We start from the raw sequence: 26,727 nt of genomic DNA, 5'->3' as shown, positions 1-26,727 counted from the left end.
TGAGAACAGGGCAGTCTCAGAGCCCCAAACCTGCCGGGAGCCAGCGCAGCTGTCACTGAAGCCAACAGGGTGGATGGAGGGTGGGTGCAGGGCTGGAACCACCGCAGGGCCACAGGCCTGACACTGCTGCACTGTAATTCTTGATTAATGGTGCATTTGCACTAATAACATTAGTGCTGACTTGACATGCTTTTAGCCTTCCTGCCACCCATCCTGTTACAGCCCTTGATGAAGACAATTAATCACCGGAGAAATGGTACCAACACACAGCACAACACTACCATGTTGCCAAAAAGCAGCTTGCTCTAGCAGATGCCTTCTTCAGCTTGCAATTTTCATTTGTTCTCGTTTCTAACATTAGCCAGGGGAATCAGAATATATTCCAATCTTTCGTGTTTTTCCACTGCTCACCACCACTCCTCGTGTGCAGCTTGGTGCTGGGGAACTGCAGCTTTGCAACCCACAGCCCCTGTGCTCTGTGCCAGCCTGAAAGCCCTTTGGGAGACATGAGCCAGCCTGAGGGACCCTGTGGGGCAGCCAGCAGTGCTCTTGTGGCACATTCCCAATGGTATCCTGGGATGCATTAAGAAGAATACTGCCAGCAGGTCAGGGAGGTGATCCTGCCCCTCTGCTCAGCCCTGGTGAGGCCAGTCTGGAGTGCTGTGTCCAGTTCTGGGATCCTCAGGGCAAGAGAGACAAGGAGCTCCTGGAGAGGGTCCAGTAGAGGGTGACAGAGATGATGAAGGGACTGGAGCACCTCATTCTGAGGAAAAAGGCTGAGGGAGCTGGGCCTGCTCATCCTGGAGCAGAGACACTGAGAGGGAACCTCACCAATGTCTGTCAGTGTTTGCAGGGAGGGGTCAGAGCATGGACCAGGCAATGGCACACGGGGACATGGGCAGGAACTGAGGCTCAGGAAGTTCCATCTGAACAGATGGAACCTTTTCCCTGTGCAGTGCCCCAGCACTGGGACAGATTGCCCAGAGAGGTTGTGGAGTCTCCCTCACTGGGACATTCAAGAACCATTTGGACACCATCCTGTGCCACGTGCTCTGCCATGACCCTGCCTGAGCAGGGAGGTTGGACCAGGTGACCCACGGTGGTCTCTTCTAGCCTGACCCATCCTGGGATTCTGAGGGACGGCGGGGACACGGCGGGGACACGGGAGGGACACGGCGGGGACCCTGCGGCACACGGCACGGAACGCGCAGCGCCCGCCACTCCCATGTCCCTCGCCGCCGTCCGTAGCGGGTGCGGAAGCGGCGCGCTGCTTCCGCCGCCTCCCGGTGGCGCCGGGGCTGCTCTGCGCCTCCGTCCGGGGCCGCTCCGAGCCCGTGGGCAGCGGCGGACCGGCGCCTCAAGGGGCCGCTTCCTTCTTCCCGCCTTGGGGGTGAGTTGGCTTCCCGCGTACCGGGGCTGGGCCCGGCCTTACCGTGCCCGGCTCGCCGTGGCTCTGGGGGCAGCGGCACAGCGGGACAGCCGTGAGCGAAGGGCCCGGCATAGCGGCGCGGCTCGCCCGGCTGTCCCGGACGGCTCGGAGGAAAGCCCGTGTGTTCCGCGGTGCCAGGACCGAGGCACGTCGGTGCGAGCTGTCTTGTGTGTGTGTGTGCGCACTGTACAAGCTCATTTGAGGAAAACAGTTCTTTTGCTTGTGGTTTGGCATCTAATCACTGTTACAAAGCACAGGCGAAAAATTTGGTCTTTTTATTACAGAGACTGCAAGAAGATTCTCATCTGGCATGCTGCAAATTCCAAGGAAGGCAGCGCAATCGGAGGTAAGTATGAATGTCTTGGGAGTTCAGGCTGCTTCTCTCTGCACCTGGAAAATATTTGTAATGTGTCTGCCGTAGTCTTTGATGGTCAGTATCTTCTTTGGTGTCTTCTTCACTGCTTCTTGCAGTGTGTGTAAGTGGTGGAGCATTTCCCACTGCCACCTGACTGAGCTCCTCTGAGATCCTTCCTGTCAGCCTGATCTGGAATCCTTTGTGAACTCAGCCCTTGGTGGTTTTGTTTGCAGCTGGCTGGCTGATTGCTGGCACTTGGACAACAAATTATTTACATGCTGCTCTTTGCATGGATGAAAGCAGAGAAGCACTCTGTCTTCTCTGTAGTCCCAAGATGCAGAACAGTCAGGCAACAGAGAGTAGAAATATTTTAGTTCTATGGAATTTGTCCATTGACGAAACATTGTAAAGGCAAACAATTCCGAGAAGAGGCCAAGGAGGAAATACTGAGAGACTTTCAGGTAGTGAACCTGATTTAATGTATATGAACTAAATCTGAGAAACTGCTCATTGTTTTCTTCAGGACCTGGTGATATGAAGGTCCCTATGCACGGTGAGAGTACCATGAGCTCTAGGTAAACTCACAGTGTAAATAATTGTAGATGATGAATATCAAGACAGAAAGCAGAAGTGTAAAAGCAGCAACTTGTGAGGGTCATGTTGTGGACAGTGGCAGGGATGTGAATAGGACTAAAATCTCCCATCATTATTTGCTCTCTTATAAAAGGGCCTGTTTTGCATTATATTTTATGTTAGTTTCTTTTTGAGGAGAATCTCCTGTGCATGCCAGCAATGTTTGGAACCAGTTTTGTTTATGAAAAACTGTCTTATTTCCTTGGAAGGGGAATCCTCTGCAAATCCTCTGCAAAGTGGATTTATCCTGGGTGTAGGGTCTCAGGATCAAAAGCTGTACCTTGACCACTTCTACTGTCAGTGCTGGCTCACACTTTCCCCAGCAAACAGGTCAGAAATAAAAGCTTGACCCTGCTTCCCCTCTGTCTCTGCAGCCACATCTGCTGCCATGGTGAATGAGAAGCACAATGGCACCCTGCTTGTGCAGCTGGGGCCCAAGCTGCAGGCCTACCCAAAGGAGCTGCTCCGGCAGCGCCGGGGCCACGCCGGCCGGCCGGAATACCTGGTGCAGTGGAGCGTCGTTAGCTCGGAGGAGAGAGCAGCGGGAGGCAGCAGTGCCTCCTCTACAGAGAGCAAGGCAGAGAACATCTCCATGTGGATGTCTGCAGAGGAGGTGTGCGCCAGCTGCCCGGCGCTGCTGGGCCAGAGGAGGCCGGAAGGGCCGCGGCTGGAAGAGGAGAAGGTGCCCGGCCTGTCGGACAAAGCCTCGCTGGACGAAGCCTCGCTGCTGGAGATGAAGGCCGATGTCAGGAGCCTGGTGCAGCGAGCCGGGCGCCAGGTGGCCGAGGCCGGGACACCCGAGGGCTCCATCCTGAGCACAGTGCACGTGCTGGGCGCCTACGCCAGCATCGGCTCCCTGGCGGGCGCCTTCAGGGAAACAGGAGCCCTGGACCTACTGACGACGATGCTGTGCCACAAGGAGCAGCAGATCCGCCGCAGTGCCAGCCAGATGCTGCGCACTCTGGGTGCACATGATGCAGGTGGGGGCTGCTCCTGCTCCTGCCGCTGGGCAGCTGAGGAGTGCCAGGCCTTTGGGAGGGGTGAGATGCTGGGAAGCAGCATGTCTCAGGGCTTCTTGGCAAAAGGGGAAGAATCAGTGTGGATCTTCCAGATTTCCTTGGTTGCAGTTGTCTGGACTGCTCTTGGAGTTAGAAGCTCTTTCCCCTGCCGGGTTTCTGAGGTTGGATGCTGATTAAGTGTTAGGAGGACTTAGGCCAAGGAGATTGACAGAGTGTGAGGTGACTCTGCTCCAAACTGTCAGTTGGAAAGTCTCTGGCCTATTCCTGGCAGGGAGCCTTTCCTCAGGCCCTAGATAGAGGTCTGATTTAAGAGGCACTGCCATGGCTTGGAAGTGCTTGATGAGACTTGAGTGCACCTGGAAGGTTGCTGGTTGTGGGGTATCCCACAGGAGATCTGGTTTTCCCTGTCCTGTGCCTGAGTTCATGCAGCTCTGAAGTGGGGCAGATTTAGGTTAAAACTTGGCTTACCTGGGACCCTGTTCTGGAGTCAGTTATTTGGGGTTGCTGCTTTGTAAGAATCTTGCAGCGTTAGGGGTAGAAAAAATACCCCATGGAGCAAAATGTTGCCACTCCAGAGGAAGGGACAGAAGATGGATCAGGTCACACTGAACAGCAAAGCTGTTCCTTGCCTGTGGCTCTGTCTCTTGCAGGGGAGGGTGGGCTGAGAGTTGTCTTTCTGGGGCCTGAAGAGTTTTTGTTGTTGCAGGGAGCCGGGCCTATGTGCTGCTGTCCCTGAGCCAGCAGGATGGCATTGAGCAGCACATGGACTTTGACAGTCGCTGCACCTTGCTGGAGCTGTTTGCTGAGATCACGTCCTCTGCAGAGCACTGCATGTCCTTCGAGGGGATTCACCTCCCACAGGTAGTGATAAACCTGCCACCAGCCCTGGCCTGTGGGCCAGGAGGGGCCAGGAGGGGCCAGGAGGGGCCAGGAGGGGTGGGAGTGGGGCCAGGGCTGGCACCCTTGTCGGGGACAAGAGGGGAGTTGAAGGGGGAAGGTGAGCAGGACTGGCTGTTGGGAGAGCTGGCTCAGGACCTGGGCCTGGTGAGAGCTGGGGGTGATGCAGAGGCACCTGGAGAGCCTGGTCTGCCAGCAGGGAGGGGAGGCTGGGCTGAGGGGTCTCTGCTGCTGCCAGCTGGTCCAGAGCTCTCATGGGAGCCTACCTGGGAATGAGCTGTTGGCTCAGAGAGAGCTGGGGGCTGGAGGTGCTCTGCAGGCCGAGTGTGAGAGCTGTGCTGTTGCAGATCCCTGGGAAGCAGCTGTTTGTCCTGGTGAAGCACTACCTGTGTGTGACTTCTCTCCTGGACAAGCTGAGCAGTGGCGTGGAGCAGGGAGAGGAGGAGCAGCAGGGCTGTGCTGTGCCCAGCCCTGTCCCTGAGGAGAGGAGCCGTGTGAAGCAGGAGTTTGAGTTCAGCATGGCCATGGCAAACCTCATCTCGGAGCTGGTGCGCGCGATGGGCTGGAGCCGCAGCCACAAGGCAGAGCCGCTGCCCCGGGGGGACCTGCAGCCTCGCCCTGCCCGCTCCATCTTCCAGCACAAAACCCTGCCCAGCACTGCTGCCCAAAAGCTTGTGATGCCTTCAAATCCTGGTCCTCCCAAAAAGCAAGGCTGCACCTTCCTGACTGCATCAGACTTTGCAGACAGCAGTGACTACGTGGAGTACTTGCGGGCAAAGCTGGTGCGTGGCATGCGGGTGCGCCTGCTGGAGGACTGTGGTGACGTTAGAGCTGGGGAGGAATGCGAGTTTCTCCAGAGCACCAATAACATGCACACAGTACAGGTAGGTCATGGAGAGACTTGTTCTGGCTGGAATGGCAGAGGGGAGTGACTAGGGTGACTGATGAATTCCTGATGATGCCTTTATGTGCGGGAAGTTGGAGAATAGGTGTGTCATCTGACCTAGCAAAATACTCACCTTTCAGAGATGGAGAGGTGGGTTGCATGGAAGGCTAGTTGGTTTTGTATGAGTTGTGCTGCTAAGTTTTCTTAGCCTTACTGAAAAACCTGTCCCCATCTTTCTTACAAGCCCCCTCTTAAGTATTGAAAGGTCACTGCAGGGTTTCTCTGGAGCCTTCTCCAGGTTGAAAAACCCCAACTCTCTCAGTGCTTCCTCATAGCAGAGGTGTTCCATCCCTGCTACATTTTTTGTGGTCTTCCTCTGGACTTCCTCCAACAGGTCCATGCCTTGTACAGATCCACGTCTTCAGAACTGGGTGCAATTCTCCAGGTGGAGTCTCAGCAGAGCAGGGCAGTGGGGCAGAATCACCTCCCTTCACCTACTGGCCACAGTGCTTTTGATGCAGCCCAGGATATGGTTGGCTCTTTGGTCTCTGAGTGCACATTGCCAGGTCGTGTTCAGCTTTTCATCCTCCAGTTCTGCTGAGTCTTTTTTAGGGCTGCTTCAATCCTTTGTCCCCCAGCCTGGATTGGTACTGGGGTGTGCCACAGCCCAGGGTCAGGACCTTGCACTTGGCCTTGTTGAATCTCATAAGGATCCCACTTCTCAAGTTCATCCAATTCCCTTTGGATTCCATCCTATCTCTCAGGCATGTCAACTGCGCTGCTCATCTTGGTGTTGTCAGCAAACCATTGACTGCTGAGAGTGCAGTCAATCTCGCTGTTGTCACTGATGAAGGTACCAAATGGTATTGGTATCCCATACAGATCCCTGAGGGACACCTCTTGTCACTGATCTCCAGCTAGACATTGAGCTGCTGACCTCTGGATATGACCATTCGACCAATTCCTCATCAACTGAATAGTCCATCTGTTTAATCTATATCTCTCCAATTTGAAGAGAAGGATGTTGTGGGATTGCTGTCAAAGGCCTTACAGAAGTCCAGAAAGGTGACAGCCATAGCTCTTCCCTTGGCCATTGATGTGGTCACTCCATCACAGATGGCCAGTAGGTTGGCTGAGCAAGAGTTTCCCCTGGTTTTCTGGAATCACCTCCCTATCTTTCATATATCTCAGTTAAAAGGCTTCTCTATTTCAGGTCCATATATTGGTGATGTTTCTATTCAGGCCCCCTCAGCTGAATAACTGCTTTGCATCTTACTTTTAGGTGGTTTATAAACTTCTTTTATAACCCACTCCATAAATTTCAAAGGAAATGTATTTCATACTGATTCTCTCTTTGTCCTTATTCTTCTTGGTCTCCAATACCTGTTTTTTCCTAGGATTGTGATTTCTGTTTCTTACAAACTTGTACTTGCTTTTACTCTTAATGAACTGGGCACTTGGAAAGAGCACCAGGATCCTTTCATATTTTTCTCCTGTTGCCAGTGACATAAATTTCAAAGGGTTTTCACTTCAATGTTGAAATAAAGTGTACTGTTAACTTCCACTTTCTTTGTGCTGTTGGTCCCTTGGGTTCCCTCTTTTGTCTATTTTTCTGTTTAATTAGGTTGAATGAATTTGTAGTTTTTCCATCCAGGCTTATTTTCAGGAAGTTATTTGTAAGGCTCACACTATTGACAAAATCACATCTCAATGGCAATTGGGCCAGTCCATCATGAGTCTATCTCTTACCTCATCTCATCTTTCCTTTGTTGCTCTGATTTCTGTTGCTTTCCTTACCTCTCCAAAGAAGTAATCTCACTGTTTTGTCTGGTCCTGCAGCCATATCTTTCCATGACTCCTTTGAGATAGCATTTGATATGTAACTAGTTTAGGTGAGGGATACATCAAACACTATTTGGTGTTGTGTGTAGTTTAACTCAACTTCCTTCCATACAGTGCTCCCCAAAGTCTGTCAGCGTCTCATCTGTCCAGCACAATGGGTTCATAGTAGCACTGGTGTAACCCCAAAAGAGCTCAGTGAAACAGGCAAACCAAATGTTTTTCTGCTATTTTTTAAAACTGCTGACATGTTGTACTTACTGTTGCTGGGTTCTCCTTAGAAGGTTAAATGTAACACTGTGGTATGGGAAGCCATAAAAAATGCTTTTGATTTTTGAGAGGCAACTTGGACAAAGCAGAGGAAACAATTGCTGCCTTTGAGACATGCTTGTCAAGAGCCCAAAACCTGTTTTGAGAGGGTTGATGAATGACCAAGGTTATAAAAATGCCTTGAGGTACTTTACATACAGCTCATCTGCCTCAAGGTAGTGTTTTTTATGTTCTTCCTTTGTTTGCTTTTCCCAAGGCACCTGCAGCTTGCCACTTTTGAAACAGGTGTGATTAACTGGATGCACTCGTGCCTCTGCTGTTGTACTAAGTGAGATCTGTAGTGGTTGCAGGCAAAGTAAATGATTTTTTAAAAATGAAGATCCAGGTGTAACCAACGCAAGAAGTTAATAAAGATGGTATATCTCAAACCTGGACAATGTACTGCACACAAATTGCACAGTCTTCTACTTGAGCAGTGCTTCCTGTCCCCAGGCATTTGGGAAATGGGAGGACATATGTAGCAAGAGGATTGAACAAGTGAGCAGATCTGATAATCTGGATTTGTTTCACCCACAGGTTTTACGGCAGTCAACGGGTCGGACCTACTGGGTGCGTTGGCACATACTGGAGATTGTTGGCTTTGGGGACCAGTGGGAAGATCCTGCTGCTCAGGAAAAGGAATGTAATGTGACAAAGTGCTTTAATGTAGACACAGGTGAGGTTGTGATGCATGTGTACATCATCTCTTTCTTTCTGATTATCCTGTGGGATAAAAGTGGTGACCTTTATATGGCCAAACACATAGTGGTAGCAGGCTGGATTTTAGAAAGCACTGTTAGTTTGTGTGACTATGTAAAGCTAGTTAGGGAATTGCATGGCTTGTGATCGAATGGAGTATTTTTGAACCTTTGACTTCTGTCAAGATCTATAATAGAAGTGATGATATAAAAAGCATAAAATTTGATTTAAACTGCAACTGTCAAAACTTTGTGTTTGATTAACTGACCAAACTGCCAAAACATGAACTTAGAATTTCTCTGAGTTGGAAGCAGTTTGGGGGCACTCAAGTGCCCTTAAGTAAGTGACAAACATCAATATTAATGTTATATTAAAAGCATTAATATAGCAACATTTTTTTTAACTTCATACTGTTAAACTTTTAACAAGGTGTTAAAGTATTAAAGAACTGTTTTTGTAAGACAGCTGCAGCATCATTTAACATTGGCCTTGTACTGGGAGAGGATAAAAGGCAGAATCCAGAGCTCAGATTCCCCTTTCTTGTTCATCATCTGACGTGATTCTAGCCAGGGAAACCTATTAAAGTAACTTTTCTATCACAGCAGTGATCTTCTAGAATATCTTTTGTGTAGAGTGGTTTGGATTTACTGGCTGCGAGAGAGAATGTTAATGAGATCAGCAGCTAATTGCACACTTTGAAAATATTCTTATTGCCAGTTGAAAAGATGGTTTCTTAAATGGCTTCTACCTCTTGTAGTTAAAGGCTTCAATTCACATCAGTGTGCAGTGTCTAACTTAGAACAAACTTACTTAGATTTCTCATTTTTATTGTCTTTCTGATTTTTGGAGAAGCAGGAGCTCTGTTTCACTTCTGTGTATAACTCTTTCCAGGTATAATATCCCACACAGAATATGAGTTGAAATGTGGGGTGTGCAGCAGAGGATGGGGGATGTGTCAGAGCTGACAGTGCCCTTCTTTGCTGTGCTCCCCTGCAGTTCCACAGCCATTCCTGTGCAAGCCCCTGGGGGGGCTGTACTCCCTGCCTTACCTGGGGCAGCAGCTGCCCAAGGCTGCAGAGACCCTGAGCCGTGCCGAATGGTGGGAGCTGCTCTTCTTTGTGAGGAAACTGGAAGCACAGGAGCAGGAAGAGATCAGCTGTCTCATCCAGCAGCACCAGGGAGAGCAGGTAGGGCCCAGTGCCTGCAGCAGGGAAATGGGAGCAGGGAGCAAAGGGAGCATTAGGGAAGGGACCAGGCCCAGAGGAGATGGCAAGTGTGAGCTGTGCAGGGACAGCCTGAACAGGACAGAAATGGGAGGGTGGGTGGGGATGGTGAAAGCATGGAGAGCTTGGCCCAGCAGAGCAGTGAGATGAGAGGAAAGGCAGGGTCCCCTGAGTGGAAGAGTGACTGTCCAGCGGGGTTTGGGCAGGCGAGGCAGGGCCGTGGGGTCATTCTGCCAGTTGCAGTGGGGTGGTGAGCACGGGTGGGAGGTGTGGGCTGGTGGGAGCTGGGCTGGGGACAGCCAGGGGAGGGTGGCAGTGGGGAGTGGCCCTGGGCACCTGTGGCGGTGCAGCCTTTCTGTCCTTGTGCCAGTGGCTGCCACAAGGGGCGTGGGGTGTGTGGTGAGCCCGAGATGAACTTGCCCCCATGGTGTGGCTGTCAGGTGGATGAAGAAGGCCTGGTGCAGCTGTCGGTACCTGTGGAGCTGGCCCAGAAGGTGCTGCAGGTTCTGGAGAAGCGGTGCCAGGGCAGCTCTGTGCACGACCTGCGTGGCTCCCGTGTCTACGCCAGACACTTCCTTGGTAGGGGGACGGAGCAGGATGGTGGAGGGAGCCCTGCAGTGTCCCCAGAGGGTGACAACTGTGGGAACCCTGGCCCTGAAGGCACGATGGCCAAGGCAGCGGAGGGAGAACTGTGTGCAGCCCCAGGGCCGCCCCAAGCCCGCGGTGTGGCAGAGAAGTCGGATTCCCAGCTGTTCAGTGAGCTCTTGGAGAGGGAAGGGCTGTTGTTGCCGGAGGTGACGGAGGAGCAGAGCCAGGGTAATGTCCTGCCACTTGCTGGGGCATGGTGCTGGCAGCAGCACTGCTGCCTCCAGTGGGGAGGGCTCTGGGCAGGGCATGGGGGCCGTGCAGGCAGGGGTTGCCTGAAGTGGGGGTGCCTGTGGGTGCTGGGTCTGGGGGTGTGTGGCACCCCGGGAGCTGCTGGAGGTGTCAGCGCTGCCCTGACGGCTCCGTCCCTCCGGCCAGTGCTGGGCAGCTGCAAGGGGCTGAGTGAGAGTGGCTCGCTGGGCAAGATTGCAGCTGTGGTGGACGTGATCCAGAGCAGCAGCTCAGCCGTGGGGCTGCGCTTAGCTGGGCTCAGGCACATCCTGAAGATCCTGGAGGAGGAGCCCAAGTCGGAGCAGCAAGTGGGCACAGCCCAGGGCGGGCTGGGCACGGGGAGTGCTGGGTGAGTGCTGGGGTGGTACACACCCCTCCTGCTGCTTGAGGAGGGCCCTGTGGGCAGGGTGGGGGACAGGGCTGAGCTGGAAGAGTGGGAGGTGGCAGTGGGAGTGTGAAGGGTGCTGTGTGTAAGAGGAGAGGTGGGTTTTGTGTCCCTTTGTCCCAGGCAGGCTCACTTGCGGGGCTGTCCCAGCTGCAGGGTGGGCAGGAAGGAGGTGGCTGGCGGGCCCAAGGTGCTGTTGTGACAGCGGCAGTGGCAGGAGGCCGTGCCTGAGGTGTCCTGTGCCATGCAGGGAGAAGCTGGTGCAGGTGATAGTGGAGCTGCTGAGCACGGAGGTGGCAGAGAAGGCGCTGGTGGCGGTGACGCTGCGGCTGCTGGCCGTGCTGCTGGCCCGCTACGAGTGGCGAGTGCCCTTTGCCACGGAGGGCGGCGTGCGGGCCGTGCTGGGCTGCATGCAGCAGCACGGCTGCTCCGCCCTGGTGCAGCAGGCCGGGCTGGCGGTGAGTGCCGGGGGCCGAGGGTGGGCAGGGCTGCCCCGAGGGTGGTGGAGGAGCCGCTGCCCTGTGCACTGCTCTTGTCCCCGCAGGCCCTGAAGGTGCTGGTGGGAGCTGCGGACGGGGAGCCGGGAGGTGCCGGGGAGAAGTGCTTGTCCTGGAACCACGGCGATGCGCAGATGCTGCGAGAGATCTTTGCCAGCATCGGCTCTGCCTCCAGCGAGGGCTGTGCCAGCCTGCTGAGCAGCATCCCTGCTGCCCTGAGCACCATGCAGAGGGTCCCAGGGTAGGGGCAGAGTGTGGGGAGCGGCTGAGGTTGGGGGGAATGTGCAGGGGGAGGGATGGGCAGGTGGGTGCAGGGGGGGCTGTGTGCCCGGGGGCGGAGAGTGGCACGGCTGTGTCCCTGCAGGGGCTCCTCAGGGGTGCAGAACGGGCTGCTGGTGGTGAACATGCTGATGGACGGGCACCGCGGCCTGGCGGAGCAGCTGGCGAGCTGCGATCTGCTGGCGGTGCTGCAGAGCTGCTGGAGGGACGGGCAGAGCAGCGGCTGCCCCCAGGCAGTGCTGGCCCTCAGCGCCATCAATCGCCTGGCAGAGCATCGGCTGCCCCTGGGCCCGGAGGCTGCAGGTACCGTGCTGCCCACCCTGCCCGTGCCACGGCCCCGCGGGTGCCACGGCCAGAGCTGCCTGGCTGGGCAGGGCAGAGCGCCCTGAGGGGCTGCTGCTGCTGAGTGAGAGCCCGGGCTGGGCTCAGGTGTCCTTGTCACGGCAGGCAGAGAGGTCCCGTTGGACCCCAAGGGCGTGCAGATGCTGCTGGGTGGCCTGGACGATGGCATCTTGTCCAAGGAGGTGGTGGTGGCCCTGGAGAGGCAGCTCTGCAGCCAAGACCCTGTTGCCTGTGGCCAGGTGGCCCAGCTGCTGCAGGACCAGAGCTACTTCCAGCTGTTGCTGTGCAGCTTGGAGCTGCTGGGGACAGAGAAGGCCGTGAGCCTGAGCATCCTCAGGTGGGTGCAGGGTGACTGGGGGGGTCTGGGACCCCCTCAGCAGGTGTGTGGGTGCTGATGGTCCTGTTGGGGATATCCAGTGCATATTTGTAGGTGCTGGTGGGGGTGTTCTTCACTGGGGGCAGGCTCACCCCAGTGTGTAGGCAGGTGGTGATTGGAGTGTCCTGAGTCACAGGGCTGTGTGGGGACACAGCAGCAAGTGCCTGAGTGCTGGTGGGGACATGCAAGGTGCCAGGGGAGCATTGGCTCTCAGTTCCTGAGAGGTGCCTTCCAGGCAGGGCAGGGAAGCAGGGCTGCCTGTAGCACTGCTGTCCCTGTGGCCCAGCCTGAGCAGGCCCCCTCCATGACCCAGGATCCTGAACAAGTTCCTGGACAGTTATCAGGAGGATGTGCTGCCCTGGCATGAGAGTGTGGAGCCCTGTGTGTCCTTCCTGAGCACCCACAGCAGCAGCTGGGAGGTGAGGGGGCCCTGGGGCTCCTGGCAGACAGGGGTGGCTGTGCTGTCCCTGCCTCAGCCAGGCCCGGTGCTGGGCAAGCAGGGCCCCAGTGGTGGCAGCCTGGCCTTGTGTCCGAGGCGCTGGGAGAGGTGGGGAGCGCCTGTCCTGGCCATGTCCTGTCCTGGTGGCCACATGCCCAGTGTGGCTGTGCCCTGGCAGGCTCTGGTGGGTGCTGGTGGGGTTGGGATGAGGGGAATGGAGCTGCAGCTCCGGCTGCTGTGGGGAGCTGGGGAGTTGCCAGCAGTGCCAGTCTGCTCATGGCTGTGTCTCAGTAGGTGCTGCAGGAGGTAGTTGGCTTCCTGCACCGCCTGGGCAGCGCCAGCAAGGACTGTGTGGTGGTGATGTGCCACGTGGGCACCCACGAGGTTCTGTCCAAAGCCCTGGAAAAGCACAGCACGGTGCCGCCGCTGGCGCCGGCCCTGCTGGAGCTGCTGCTGGAGTGTGAGAAGTACGCCAGCCTCTACAGGAAGCTGACGAGCAGCATCTTGGCTGGCTGCATCCAGGTGGGCCTGGGGAGGCACGGCTGCGCTGGGGATTTGGGTCTGGGGGCATCAGGCTGTCCCTGCTGCTCAGGGATGGCCTTGTGCTCTCTGGCTGGCACAGCCCTGCGGGGGCTGAGGGGAGGAGGACATGGGGCCCCTGGTAAGAGCCATGCCCCATCCCCCAGCTGGTCCTGGGACAGATTGAGGAGCACCGCCGGAGCCACCAGCCCATCAGCATCCCCTTCTTTGACGTCTTCCTGCACAACCTGTGCCAAGGTGAGTGCAGGCTGGGGGAGCTGAGCCCAGGCCTGGTGGCTGGAAGCTCCATGTGCTCTGCCCACAGGCTCCAGCATGGAGGTGAAGGAGGACAAGTGTTGGGAGAAGGTGCAGGTCTCTTCCAACTCGCACCAGGCCAGCAGGCTCATGGACAGGAACCCCAAGACCTACTGGGAGTCGAACGGCAGCACCGGCTCGCACTTCATCACTGTGCACATGCAGTGTGGGGTGGTGATCAGGTGGGGCTGGGCTGGGAGGGCTGGGTGTGGAGGAGAGAGCTTTGGGCATCTGTGCCAGCCCTGCCACAGCAGCCCTGCCCTGGGGGCAGCGAGACACGACCGGCAGGGCGTGGAGCTGTCGGGGGCTGGCGCAGGGAGTGGGGACAGGCGGGCAGCCCCGTGTTTGCTGTGCTGCAGGGAGCTGAGCATGCTGGTGGCCAGCGAGGACTCCAGCTACATGCCATCCCGGGTGGTGGTGCTGGGCGGGGACAGCCCTGCCACCATCAGGACGGAGCTCAATGCGGTGAGTCCCCGTGGGAGTGGTGGGCTGGTCCTTGCTGTGTCCCATGGAGATCTGGCCCTGGAGTGAGGCTCTGGGAGGTGCCCTCGGAGAGGTGGGAATGGCAGGAGCTGCGCTGCGGTGCCTCTTGGAGCTACCTGTCGTGCTGAGGGCTCAGTGCCTCCCTGCAGGTGACCATCCTGCCCTCGGACAGCAGAGTGATCCTGCTGGAGAACATGACCCGCTTCTGGCCCGTCATCCAGATCCGGGTGAAGCGGTGCCAGCAGGTAGGGGAGCAGGGGCTGGGCCTGGGAGCAGCTGTGTGGGGCGTTGGGGCTGTGCCCGAGGAACTGAGGGTCCCCCTCTCCTGCAGGGTGGCATTGACACACGTGTGCGTGGCATCGAGGTGCTGGGTCCCAAGCCCACATTCTGGCCCATCTTCAAAGAGCAGCTGTGCCGGCGGACATTCCTCTCCTGCACTGCTCAGGCTCATGCCTGGAGCCAGGAGATCTGCCGAGACCGGGGGTGGCTGCTGCAGCTCTTTGGCAGGTGAGTCGTCTCCTGGCTGTGCCGTTGTGTCCCTGGTGTCCCAGGGGGACATGGCTGGCAGCCTGTGAGGGAACTGCAGGGTTGGGAAAGGAGTAGCTGGATGTGCCACCTTGGGGTCCCAGAGCTTAAGCTGGGCTGACCCCCCAGAGAGGGATGCTGGTCTCTCACCAGGGCCAGCACATCCTGACATGGCAGAGGTTGGCCAGGCAGAGCAGGATCTCCTGGCCACAGGCACTGCAGATTGGGTCCTCACTGGCTGCTGGGAGCTAGTAGGGCCAGCGAGCCATCGTGCCTTGGCAAGGGCAGAGCAGGGAGTCAGCCCTGTGCTCTGCTTTCCCATGGGAGTTCTGCAGCCCCTGGCACCCTGTGCTGCCCGCTCGCTGTTGCAGACTGAACCGGGCGCTGCAGCACGAGCAGGGCTTTGCCAACCGCTTCCTTCCTGACGACGAGGCAGCCCAGGCACTGGGCAGGACGTTCTGGGAGGCCCTGGTGAACCCCTTGGTGCAGAGCATCACCAGCCCAGGTACCCTGCGCTCTCCGGGACCCGCCCGTGCTGTGCCCCAGGCAGAGGCTCCTGGCTCTGAGAGTGCTTGGCCTCGCAGATGCTGATGGTGTCAGTCCACTGGCCTGGCTGCTGAGCGAGTACCTGGAGAGCGTGGAGCTGCCCCACCGTGCCACGGGGCGCAGGGCTACCTTTGGTTCCTGCGTGCGGCGCCTGACCCAGCTCCTGGTGCACGTGGACCCCGGTGGCCCCGAGCCAGAGGAGACCAGAGCAGCTGGTGAGGCGGGGCTGCCCTGCCGTGGGGCTGGGTGGGGGCTGCTCCAGAGTGCCAGGCTGTGGCCATGGGGCTCCTCTGGGGAGCGTCCTATGGCACAGAGGCTCCTGGGCCAGGGAAGGCTTGTGGTCATGCCCCAGCAGTGGCCGTGCCTCCCCAGTGTCCCCTCAGCCCTGCTGTGGCAGGTCAGTGTGCGGGGCCTGCCCATGGGGGCACACTGAGCCTGAGGTTGACCCTTGGCAGGTGGGAAGGAGGGGAAGAACAAGGAGGTGCTGGCCAGGACTGCAAAGGCGGTGGTGGAGAAGTCAAGAGGCCTGTGGGGAATCTTGCAGTGCTGGCGTGGCATGGTGCAGCAGCAGGTAGAGCTTGGAGGGCCGACTGGGAGGGGCGTGGGACCTTCCCAGGGTGGTTGGAGCAGGGAGTGGGGTCTGGCAGTGCCCTGGGAGCGTGGGGCGGGCACAGGGCTGTACCTGGCCTCCACAGAGCCTGGAGCGATGCAGGGACAGCCCTGCTGTGCTTGCCACCCTGGCGTGGCTCAGGTGTCAGCCAGGCCCTGTGCCAGGCTGATGGTGCAGGCCAGGAGACAGGTCCAGTGGCGAGCTGTTATTTCCTGCTGGGCTGCTGCTGTGTCTCCGTAGTGCCCCTACAGCCCCTGGCCAGCCCTCAGAGCTGTGCTCCACAGCTTGGCAGCCCCACAGCAGCACCAGGGACCCGGGCAGTTGGTGCTGGCAGGGCAGGGCAGGGCTGGTCTGTTCCGAGGGCTCATCCTGCTGCAGGCTCAGCCCTTGCACTGCTCCCACAGGTGCAGCGGTTCCTGGAGGCGGCAGGGCAGGCGCCGGACCTTGCGGAGCGGTACTGCCAGCTGTACCAGCGCCTGCGCGGGGCCACGGAGGAGCTCTTTGGGCAGCAGGCTGCTTTTGTGCTGGCCCTGGGCCAGGGCTTTGCGGGGGCTTTGCTGCAGCTCTCCTTCCTGACTGCCCTGCACGTGAGTCGAGTGAGCGTGGCCCCGGTGCCGTGGCCATGGGCATGGGCTGGGGAGCTGCCCTGGCTCACAGCACTGGGGCAAACTCTGGGTGGTGCTGTCCTGTTCCCCCTGAGTCACAGAGCCCTGCCCTGGCACCCTGGGTGGTGCCCAGCTCAGATGTCTGGTGCTCATCCCAGTGTGGGCCCGGCCCTGGCTCACTCCTGCCTTGGGCTGGTGCCTGGGCACCCTCGGCCCCTTCCCGGGAGTGCCAGGGTTTCCCAGCTGCTCCCTGCAGGGACATTGGCCCCGCTCATCCCTGTGGGCACCTGGTGAGTCCTGTCTGCAGCCAGGCCTGTCCCTTGCAGGTGAGTGAGCAGTTTGCCCGCTACCTTGACGTGCAGATCCAGGAGCTGCGCAGGGCTGCGGGCAGCACGGGGCCTCTGGGGCAGCTGCAGCAGTTCTTGGAGCCCTTTGTGGTCTTCAGTGGCCTGGAGTTTGCCCACACCTTTGAACACTTCTACAGGTGAGGCTGCTGTGTCTGCCCAGAGCCAGGGGCCTGTGGCAGTGGTGCTCCCGCTTTACTTTTATGGGATCATGGAGTGTGGAGGGCCTGTGGGTGCTGCCGGTGCGTGGAATCACATTCCATGCTGGGGACAGGGTGGGGACACGTGTACTACCAGGCCCGTGTGCTGTGGGGTGAGGCCAGGCTCGGAGCTGTGGCTGCCTCCTGGCAGGTGGCTGATGGCCACAGGGCTCGGGCCCAGCCCTGACTGAAGCTGGTGGCCATGGCAGGCACTACCTGGGGGACCGGCTCCTGACACAAGGGCCGTCTTGGCTGGAAGGAGGCATCGTGGAGCAGATCGGGCTGTGCTTCCCCAGCCGCTTTCCCCAGGATATGCTGAGCAACTTGGCCGAGTCGGAGGAGCTCCAGCGGCAGTTCTGCCTGTTCCAGTTGCAGGAGCAGGATAAGCGGCTGCTGGAGCTGGACACGAACCTGGATGAGGTGAGAGGGATGGTGGCGTGGGGAGGCCAGAGGCTTCACGGGGATTTCCTCATGGGGATCCCAGAGCCTGACCTAAGCTGTCCTCGTGCCCCTGTGCCCAGGTGCTGGGAACAGCTGCCATGGCAGATGTGCCAGAGGTGAAGGTGCTGGCCCTGTCCCCCCGCTGCTGGCCCGTTTCCCCACTCTGTTACATGGATAACCCTGGGAGGTTTTTCCCGGCTGTGCTGAGCTCCCCCCTGGAGGAGTTTACTGACTTCTGCCAGCAGAGTGAGTGCTGTGGCTGGGGGTGTGCCCTGACCCCCCAGGGCAGCTCAGCCACATGTGGTGGTGGGCTGGGAGTGCCTGGCAGGGCTGGTCCCCATCCCTGGCACTGACACTGTCCCTGGCAGGCCAGAGCCAGTTGGGCTGGGAGTTCACGAAGCCCCGTCGGCTGCAGTGGACGTGGCTGGGCCACGCCGAGCTGCAGTTTGGAGACTGCGTTCTGCACGTGTCCACGCTGCAGATGTACATCCTGCTGTGCTTCAACAGCGCCCAGGTAGGGGCTGGGGGCACACTGGGGCCAGGGAAGCAGTGGAGGCTGGGGCATGGCAGGGCCGTGTCCTCCCTTCCCTTCTGGTGGGGTCTCCAGCAGTTTGGGGCACAGGAGCGCTCTGCAGGCCAGGCCTGTGGCCAGCGTGTCTTGGCCATTGCCCTCCCACCCTGTGCCGCAGGAGGTGGCTGTGGAGGCCCTGCTGCAGGCCACGGGGCTCCCTGCTGACCTGGTGCTCCACGCGCTGACACCGCTGACCCACGGCCAGGGCATCTTGGTGGGGAGCTGCACTCCAGGGGGTGAGTGTGGGGCTGGGGCACCCGGGGAGGGGCTGGCCTGGGCCCGGAGGGGTGCACGAGCTCGTGGGGCTGGTGAGGGGGCTGTGTCCATGTGTTGGTGCTGGGGCACAGGTGTGTGTGTGTCAGTGTCAGGCTGGGGATGATGTGTGGGGTGGGCTCAGGGCTGTGCACGGGCCGTGGGTCGGTGTGGGTGGTTGGGTCTTGGCTCTTTGTGTGGGCTTGGGCCAGGGCCAGGGGCCGTGTGCGTGGCTGTGGCTTGGGGCCACGTGTGGGGACAGGCCTGGGGCGGGCAGCAGTGCTGGCAGCTACAGGAGGCCCAGGTTGGGTCCCTCAGGCACACGTGTGTGTCCTGGGGCTCCTCCAGGGCCCAGCTCAAGGCTTGGCTGAGCCTGGCTTGGGTGCTGGCTCCAGGTGTGCTGCGGCTGAACCAGGCAGCCCTGGCCCAGAGCTCCGGCCGCCAGCTGAGGCTGCTGCCCCAGCAGAGGTACCTGCGGACAGAGAGGGCCGAGGTGAGTGCCCTGGAAAGGAAGAGGAACGTCCTGTGCTGCCTCATCACCCGCATCCTCAAGGTGGAGAAGCAGCTGCACATCGACAACCTGGTGTTCAGGGTACGGGGGTGGCCAGAGGGGGCACAGGGGCTGCCTGGGGGCTGCAGCCACTGCACTGGGGCTCCCTTGCTGCCCTAGGTGACCGATGCCTGTCAGAAGGGAGAGCTGGGGCCAGGGGTGCAGTTCCTGAGCTTCTGCTGCCACAGCGTGGACGTGCTGTCCTGCATCCTGCACCTGCTGAACCAGGGCTATCTCCGGCGCCAGGAGGGGAGGCCTCATGTCTTGGAATACATCTCTGCTGAATCCACAACGCCACTTGGTGGCCAAGCACAGATGAGTTTCCAGTGCAGACCAGCCCAGGCATGTCCTCCAGCCCAGGAGGACGACAGCAGAGACAGCCTGCATAGGTAGGGGTGCATGTCACCAGGTGTGGAGGGGTGTGCATCTCCACCCTGTGTGATCATGACCCATTTCTCCATGTCAGACGGAATCCTGGCACAGACAGGGCGGAGGAATATCTCATGGCAATGCTGCAGGTGCCAATGGGGCACACGCTCAGTCCAGAGGAGGCAAAACTGCTCATGAACCAGACAGTACAGCAGGTCCAGGATACTCTGAGCATACCAGATGATGTTGCTCAGCACCTCCTCATGCACTGTCGTTGGAATGTGGATTTCCTGATCCAGTGCTATGTGGAGAACCGTGAGGCCCTGCTCATCTCCTCAGGGCTGCAAGTCCAGGATGTCCAGCCTCCCCCAAGCCCTGGAACCCACTGCCCAGTCTGTGTGAACCAGCTGTGTCCCACTGAGAAGCCACCAACCCTTTGCTGCATGCACTACTGTTGCAAGGTGAAGGTCCTGGGGCCTTTGGTTCCTTCTACTTGACAGGGAATTGCTGCTCTCTACTTGGAGCAGCTGTTCTTTTTCTGAAGGTGTTATCAGGGGATTTTTCAGAGCTTACACATTTTCTTAGCTCACTTTTTTGTTGTGATCCTTCGCTCCCTGCTTTGTCTATTCCCACTTTTGTGCTTTTGGGTACTTACCCATGATATGTGGGGTTTTGTGCACCCTCTGCTGGGTGGGGAGGTCTTGCAGGGTCACACAGTCCCTTTTAGGTCTGACCTCTCCTCTTGTGCCCTGACAGCCCTGTTGGAGGGAATATCTCACAACTCGCATTGAGCAGAACATGGTTGTCAACTGCACCTGTCCCATATCCGAGTGCCGTGCTCAGCCAACTACAGCCTTCATCTACTCCATCGTGTCCTCCCAGGAGATTATAGCCAAGGTGAGGCAGGAGGGGTGGTTGCTGGATGTCCAAGCTCTCTTCTTACATTTTGGTCAGCACTATTTTGTTGCTTCTTTTTCCCTTCCTGTTACCAAGACTGGCAGCATGGTAATGGTGGCCAGCCAGATTTTGTCTGTTGTCTCTGAATATGGTCAATACCAGCTGTTCAGGAAAGCATAACATCAACAAGAGAGCACAATGGTATTTCCTCTAAATATATCTCTAGCAAGCAACATTTCAGGGACATCATTACTTCAGGACTAGATGAGAGCCGTGGTAGCAGCTTGTGACAAATACCCTTTTTTCTGTGCTGGGAACAATTAAACAATAGTAATAATAATAATAGTAATAATAATAATAGTAATAGTAATAATAATAATAATTTAAAAAAAGACCAAATGAAAATGTGAGCAATTTCATTTTACTGCTGCATCAATGACCCTTATGTCCTTTTTCTCCCATCAGTCTCTGGCTTTGAGCAGTTCAGGTTTTTGTTAAGATGGCAGGAATTACCACATCAGACTTAATCTTCACTCTAAGTCTGTGTGAGTCTACAGATGTCTCTAAACCAGGTTTTCTGAGCTTGATCATCAGGCTACAGCAGTAGCTGCTTGTCCTAAAGCAGAAGCTAGTTTTTCTGTTCTTTGAGTTTTTAGGGCTGAATGCCCTCCCCACTTAATGGCAGAGCTGCAGCTGTCACATGACAGACTCTTTTTGTTAATTGCTGGGCAGAAGAGTCTCTTTTCCACTGCTCTGTTGTTTGACAGGTGTATCTTTTGTCTTGTTTTTTATAGGAAGTGTTTGGAGAATTAGTGCATATGTCTGGACTGTTATTCCTTACTGCCTTTGCAAATCCCATAGTCATACCTGCCTGAAAGCAGGATTTAGTAGCCTGTTGCTCTGACTGTTTTATAAAAAGAAATAATTATTGCAGATGGACATAAATAGCAGCTGATTTTAACAAGTTGCTCTGATGCTCTCACTGAAATGTTATGTTTTCCTTTTGATCAGTAAGTGGTGTGGCTGGAGTGTTAATGTCTGATGCTTAGTCACACATACTGTCATAGAATATTTTGGGTTGCAATAATCTGTGGAGATCTCTGGTCCAATCCTGAGCTCAAAATAACTACATTATTGTATGAAGATCTAATGCTGGAATTATATTTAAACAACAAAACTGGTTGTTGGGTTGTTTTGTTTTTTTCAATATTAAGTGAAACATGGGACCAGTTTTGGCAGGAAGGTTTGTAGTCTCTACGCTTGGGTATATTCAAAATCCAACTGCACACAGTTCCGAGCAATCCTGCTTTAAGGTAGAGAGGTTGGACCAGGTTTTATTTCCAGAAATTCCTTCTGACCTCAGCAATTCTGTGAAATGAAACAACTTCCAGATATGACATGGGGGGATAGAAAAATTAGCACAAAGGGAATGAAAGGGTAAACTGTCTGAGTGCTGTTTTGTTGTGAGCAGCTGTTTGGTGAGATGGATAGCCCAGAGGACCAGACCCTGCCTTTAAGGCCTAACCATGCAGCTTCTCAGGCTTAAATCTCTTTCCTGGCTTCTCATTACAGTATGAAAAAGCTCTCCTCAGACGCTATGTTGAGTGTTGCTCCAACCTGACATGGTGCACCAACCCTCAGGGCTGTGATCAGATCCTCCTTAAGGATGGACTTGGTTATGGAGCAGCCTGTTCCAAGTGCTCCTGGAAATCCTGCTTCAACTGCAACTTCCCAGAGGTGAGGCCGAGCTGGATCACAGGCTGTACTCCCTTAGGTTTGGCACACGCCCTTCTGCTTTTGTGTGGTTTTCTTTTGTTTTTTTCTCTTTCAGGATTGTCTTTTCCTCTCTCTTAGGCTCATTATCCTGCCAGCTGCAGCCACATGTCTCGGTGGGTGGATGATGATGGATACTATGAGGGAATGACAAGTGAAGCCCAAAGCAAACATCTGGCTAAGCTCATTTCAAAGCACTGCCCAAACTGCCAGGCTCAGATAGAGAAAAATGAGGGGTGCCTACAGTGAGTATACAATTTTGTTTGCTGCTGTGTTTGTGACTGGGTGGCACAGTCCCTGGCTGTGGTGTAGGGGAGCACTGTCAGGAACTGTCTGCCAGCAAGTGGCTGACTGAGTGATTCCCATTGTCCTTTTTCAGTATGACTTGTGTAAAGTGTAACCACGGATTCTGCTGGCGCTGCCTCAAGCCCTGGAGGCCAAATCACAAGGATTATTACAACTGCTCTGCTATGGTGAGTGGTTTGCTGTATCTCCTTGGTTCAGGCTTGTGTTCAGAGACTCCTGTAGTCTCGCAGAGATGCTAAGGATCTCCACTTGGGCCCTTTACTCTGGTGAATTTGCCAGTAATGCTGGCATTTCCAGGAGGCCCTGGTACTTGAGGGAAGTTGCTACAAGTTCCTATACCTTTCCTTTCAGGTGAGTAAAGCAGCTTGGCAGGAGAAGCGTTTCCAGGATTACAATGAAAGATGCACCTTTCATCACCATGCAAGGGTGAGGCCTCCTCCTTCCTTTGCAGATGCTGACTGCTGCTCAGCCCTGGTGAACAGGGCACTTGCTGTTGTGTCACTTAGAAGCAGGCTTCATGTCCAGGTGGGGATCACTGGATGATCATTTTGCCCTGGCTCTGACATGAAGGAGTAGTCCTTGGCTGCTTTCTTTTACCCAGTCTGTTGCGGAAACCGAGCACCTGACTCGTGGTGTTCAGGGGCTCAGAGTGGTGTAGGAGTTGGAAGCAATGGTGACTGAAGGCTGAGCCCTGCTCAGAGCTGAGGTGCTGTAAGAGGTTGAAGTGATGGCACAATAGAAATGTTATAGTTGGATTCGTTAAATGCTCTGCTGCTGCCTGCATCTCCTGGGATGGCACTTCAGAATGCTTATCAATTATTTGTGTGGAAGGTTCTGTTTTTTCAGTCTTGTGGAGCTTGACAGTGAAACTGACTTTTTTTCCCCCCCTCCTTTGGTTATTGCAGGAATTTGCCACAAGTCTGAGGAACAGCATTTCTTCCATCAGAGAGATGCCAAAAATTAGGAACTTGACCTTTGTTCTTGATGCCTGCAAAGTGCTAGAACAGGCACGGAAGGTAAGGCTCGATAATATAGTCTTGCTGAGATTTAGACTTAATTTTTTTAGTGTGTTTCATGCTTTTCTTAAAGTGAAGAGACACCAACCTTGTTCTTTTCCAAAGAAAAAGAGACAGAGAAAGCTTGAGGAGAGGAGTAGCATCAGGACAGAGGAAGAGCTCATCTCTGCCCTTCCCTGTTTTGAGTCTGAGTTGAGCTATGTTTGCAGTGTTCCTTACAGTCAGGTAATAGGATCTGGAACTCAGCTCAAGTTGACACCATGGAATCAACACATAGTCTGTATTAAGGGTTTTCATCCACTGGGTTTGGTCCATTCCTATTAGAAATGCCCCAGTAAAGGTATTTTGAAAGCTCTCTTGAGGGTGTGTTACAGTCAGGAAGTTCCTCTTGATGCTCCTGTTATGATTTTCTTTTCCTAACTTCATTTCATGAACTATAGATATTTTGGGAGCAGTGAGTTACCTACTGCATGTCCTCACAGTGACATTAAAAAGGATTTGTGATGCAGCCAATGTGTGTGTGCATTAAGCCTGTGACACCTTAGGCCTGTAATGCCTGCTCTGTCCTGAAACATTGGCAGGAGGTGGGAATTGTCTTTGCAGTACTGACTTTGCATATACACCTTGGTTTTGCAGGCTTGATTTTGAGAGTGGCATGTGGGACAAGAGTGCCTGACCCTATTTTGTCTTCTCACTGTGTTAGCCCCTGAGTTTTCTTGGGTACACATCACTGTTGCTTGTTGCTGCTAATACTGAATTTTGTGGCCCATTTCTTTAAATGGAAGGAGTGATCTCATTCCCGGCTGGGTGCCCCTATGGCTTTAGGTGTCATCCATTCATAACTGGAGTTTGCCACTTGTTGAAATGTTTGTTTGCCACTTTGTTGTGGGCTCTTGGTGCTGTATAGCACCATGCCTGCTTCCCTTTGGGCTCCATTCTCTTAGTTCACTGCCACTTTCGTTCAGCCTGGGCTGGCCAGCGTTGCCTAGTCCTGTGCGCTGGTAGGTTTGACTCTTTGCCTGCTGGTCAGTCACATTTGTTATGCATTTACAGTCTGTGTTCTTGTGATGGTTTACAGCTGGGAACAATCAGTTATTTTAGACTTCAATATAAAATAGTTGCACATTCATTTCCAATCCTGCCCAGTAGCTCTAGTTAGCCTGGCACTGCTGTTGGCTTGTCATAATGGGTCACTTGGCTGTGGCCACAGGCCAGAGGCCACTGATAATAATGAGGTCTGGAAGGGTTTGATGCTGATCCCTTCTTGCCCACTCTGAAGCTGAAGGAGGGTGCTTAACAATATGATCCATACTTTTCCAGGTGCTGGCCTACTCCTGTGTGTACAGCTACTATAACCAGGACACTGAGAGCATGGATATTGTGGAACAACAGACTGAGAGCTTGGAGCTGCTCACTAATGCTTTGCAGATCCTTCTGGGTAAGTCCTGCAGCCTCTTTGAAATTGTGACTAGCATTTGCAGCTGTAGTCAAAGAGCAGCAGCTCTGTAGTGGGGCAATAGGATATATATGAACACCCAGCTGGCCTCACTTCTCCCAGTCCATTTTTGCCTTCCTGATGTCATTTCTGAGGAAGTCCACTGGAGCAGTTTGACCTCCAGTGGAGATTGATGCAGTAAAGAGCAACATGTTCTGTTCTGAAAGGGATGCCTGTGCAAAGGAGATCTAAGCAACTATGGCTGGCTTCACAATCAGAGCCAAGGACTTGGTCTCTGCTCAAGAGTGTGGGATGCAGCATGACTTTGTTGGCCTTGAATTGCAGAGGAAACCCTGCTGCAGTACCAGGACTTGGCCACCTCTCTTCAGCTCCTGAAAGCAGAGCACTTCCGCTTGGGTTTGGAGTTGGTGCGGCAGATCAAGGAGCGTCTCTTTGCAATTCTCTGGCACTCCACACAGGTGAAGGCCACGTGACTGCTTGTGGCTTGTCTTGCTCTGGTCTGATTCAATTGTGGGCAAACTAAAGGGCTTGGTCAGCTGAGGGGATAGACTCAGGATTGTGTGTGTGCAGGGCAGGGGTTTGCACCCCAAATTACATGCTGTTTCTGTCTCTTTTGACTGTTCCTTCCTGCTAACAGGATTTCCATGTTGGGCTCCAGACTTCAGGAGATGCTGTTCAGAGAAAGCTGAAACTTGCAAATGTGCCTGCTTCAGCCCTTGCATGCACAGGGTGAGTTTTCTTAGAGGGGTAACAGGGGAAGGTGAGTGAGTGCAGACAAAAAGCAGGTGAGCAGAGTTTTCTCCTGTGCTCACTGACATACAAAAGAGTGAACGACAGACACTGATTACTTGCATCCTGTTTCATGGTTTGAGGTAGCAATTTAAGTGACATAATGGTGTAGGGAAGTCAGCAAATCCTCTGCTTGTAGGCAGCTATGATCAGGAAAGCTCCATCACTGGCAGATTCAGTTATGGGAGTTGCTCTCCCTGGACTCTCTTAAGTTTGTTTGGATGGGGTGCTGAGACAATGACAGTAGGATGTTGTGGGGCTAGGTGGTGGCTCGTGCTCACAGCAGAGATTCTGCTCTTACACTCTCTTTCTCTACAGGCAAAAACGTATCATCCTGTGTGACTCCCCCAACACTGATGAGGATGGCAAAGAGGTTGAAGACGAGGAATATGATCCACAGTGGCAGGAAGACTATGATGATGACGATGACCTTGATGAAGACAACTTCATGATTGATAATGATTCAGATTGTGATTCTTACTTTGATGACAATGATAGCTATCGTAGCTAACACTAGAAATGTTCTGTCACCCAGCCTTGCTGTCTTGGACCTCTGCCTCTACTTTGTCTCAACCAGTTTGTGTTAATGTTTTTCCTCAAAGGCCAGGGAGGAGCTCTCAGATGGAACAAAACATTTCCTCTGGGAGCTTTCTTGTTCAGTGACTCTTGAATATGCAGGAACGTGCTCTGGGCAGCTGGTCTATGTTACTGTGGCCACCTCTCTCAGAAAGACATCTTCTTGCCTTTTTCCCTTGTCTCCAGTTCTGCCTGTTGGTATTTAATTGGGTTAGAAAGTCACAGCCCACCTGCAGAGTGAAGACCACTTCCCACCTGTTGAAGGGCTGCTCCTTGTCGTTGATGTGCTCTCCCCAAGGGCTGAGCACAGGGGAGGGTGGCACATGTCCCAGCACAGCCCTGTCCAGCAATGGCTAGTATCTAGAAATGCTGTAAAAAGATGCATTTACACTCAAGTTAAAGCCTCCCAGCTGGAGCTGGTGGGATGCTCTCCAGCCACAGATGGATGTGGTTCGGTTTCTCTAGTTGAGAGGGGCTGCATTTTTGCCCTTTGTTGGAGTTTTCTTCTCTGTTACGAAGCAGGAAAGGCTACTATGAGTGACAAAAGTTTGCAGGATTGTTTAAGTTTATAAATATATGCACACACATATATTTTACATATATATATATATATATATATGCAGAGGTTGTTCAGATAAAACTGTATCTTTGCAAAAAAAGAATGTAAACCCTGAGCAAGAAGGGTTGAAAAAAACCTCCTGTTTAAAAAAGTAAACAGTTTTCTTCTAACACAAGCCTTTTTGTTGTCTGTGGGGAACAGGGGAGGGGAGGTACAGCAGGATATCCTCAAGTGAGGATGTGACCTGGATGTGCTTATGCCAGAAGAATTTGTGAAATTAGTGTGGCTTTTAAATCCTCAGACAGGCCACACAGTCTGCCCTGCAAGGTGGCTTTTACTTCCTGGACAGGTCAGGGAACAGTGGGAGAGTATGGGGACGGCTGCAAAAGAGGGCAGGGGACCAGGCCATGCAGAGTGTTGGGGATGGAATTTCTGAGACCAGGTGCAAGCCTAAACCTAAGTCTCTTTTCCAGGCTGAAGAAGCCCAGTTGTCTCAGGGCAGGAGACACGGCCCCGACAGCGGCTGCGGGAGCCGCCAATTG

At 54.9% G+C, this 26,727-nt stretch overlaps 1 protein-coding gene across 1 annotated transcript; it reads left to right on the top strand.

The window, feature by feature from the left end:
- The first annotated feature begins 1,286 nt into the window (after positions 1 to 1,286).
- Positions 1,287 to 26,313, top strand: LOC116993932 (cullin-9-like). The gene is made up of 42 exons (XM_033055177.1): positions 1,287 to 1,390; positions 1,714 to 1,775; positions 2,792 to 3,397; positions 4,143 to 4,297; positions 4,681 to 5,217; positions 7,905 to 8,043; positions 9,063 to 9,253; positions 9,730 to 10,105; positions 10,313 to 10,514; positions 10,801 to 11,008; positions 11,095 to 11,288; positions 11,412 to 11,629; positions 11,774 to 12,005; positions 12,358 to 12,463; positions 12,778 to 13,005; positions 13,170 to 13,260; positions 13,328 to 13,499; positions 13,677 to 13,782; positions 13,950 to 14,045; positions 14,132 to 14,307; positions 14,697 to 14,830; positions 14,910 to 15,086; positions 15,327 to 15,442; positions 15,886 to 16,068; positions 16,413 to 16,570; positions 16,840 to 17,050; positions 17,152 to 17,317; positions 17,440 to 17,585; positions 17,761 to 17,878; positions 18,290 to 18,486; positions 18,565 to 18,833; positions 18,911 to 19,274; positions 19,570 to 19,710; positions 21,283 to 21,447; positions 21,565 to 21,728; positions 21,863 to 21,956; positions 22,141 to 22,215; positions 22,695 to 22,805; positions 24,126 to 24,243; positions 24,586 to 24,719; positions 24,899 to 24,990; positions 25,369 to 26,313. Exons 3-42 carry the CDS (start codon positions 2,806 to 2,808, stop codon positions 25,559 to 25,561), a joined length of 7,545 nt encoding a protein of 2,514 aa, XP_032911068.1. The 5' UTR covers positions 1,287 to 1,390; positions 1,714 to 1,775; positions 2,792 to 2,805; the 3' UTR covers positions 25,562 to 26,313.
- Positions 26,314 to 26,727: the final 414 nt, after the last annotated feature.

The sequence above is a fragment of the Catharus ustulatus genome, chromosome 3, assembly GCF_009819885.2.
Source record: "Catharus ustulatus isolate bCatUst1 chromosome 3, bCatUst1.pri.v2, whole genome shotgun sequence".
NCBI classification, from domain to species: domain Eukaryota; kingdom Metazoa; phylum Chordata; class Aves; order Passeriformes; family Turdidae; genus Catharus; species Catharus ustulatus.
This window is presented reverse-complemented; position numbering and strand designations above follow the sequence as displayed.

Coding starts and splice junctions, on each gene's coding strand:
- LOC116993932 (XM_033055177.1), top strand. CDS start 2,806: ATGGTGAATGAGAAGCACAATGGCACCCTGCTTGTGCAGCTGGGGCCC. Junction 14,831..14,909: donor GCAGAGCATCACCAGCCCAG/GTACCCTGCGCT, acceptor TTGGCCTCGCAG/ATGCTGATGGTGTCAGTCCA. Junction 19,275..19,569: donor GCATGCACTACTGTTGCAAG/GTGAAGGTCCTG, acceptor GTGCCCTGACAG/CCCTGTTGGAGGGAATATCT.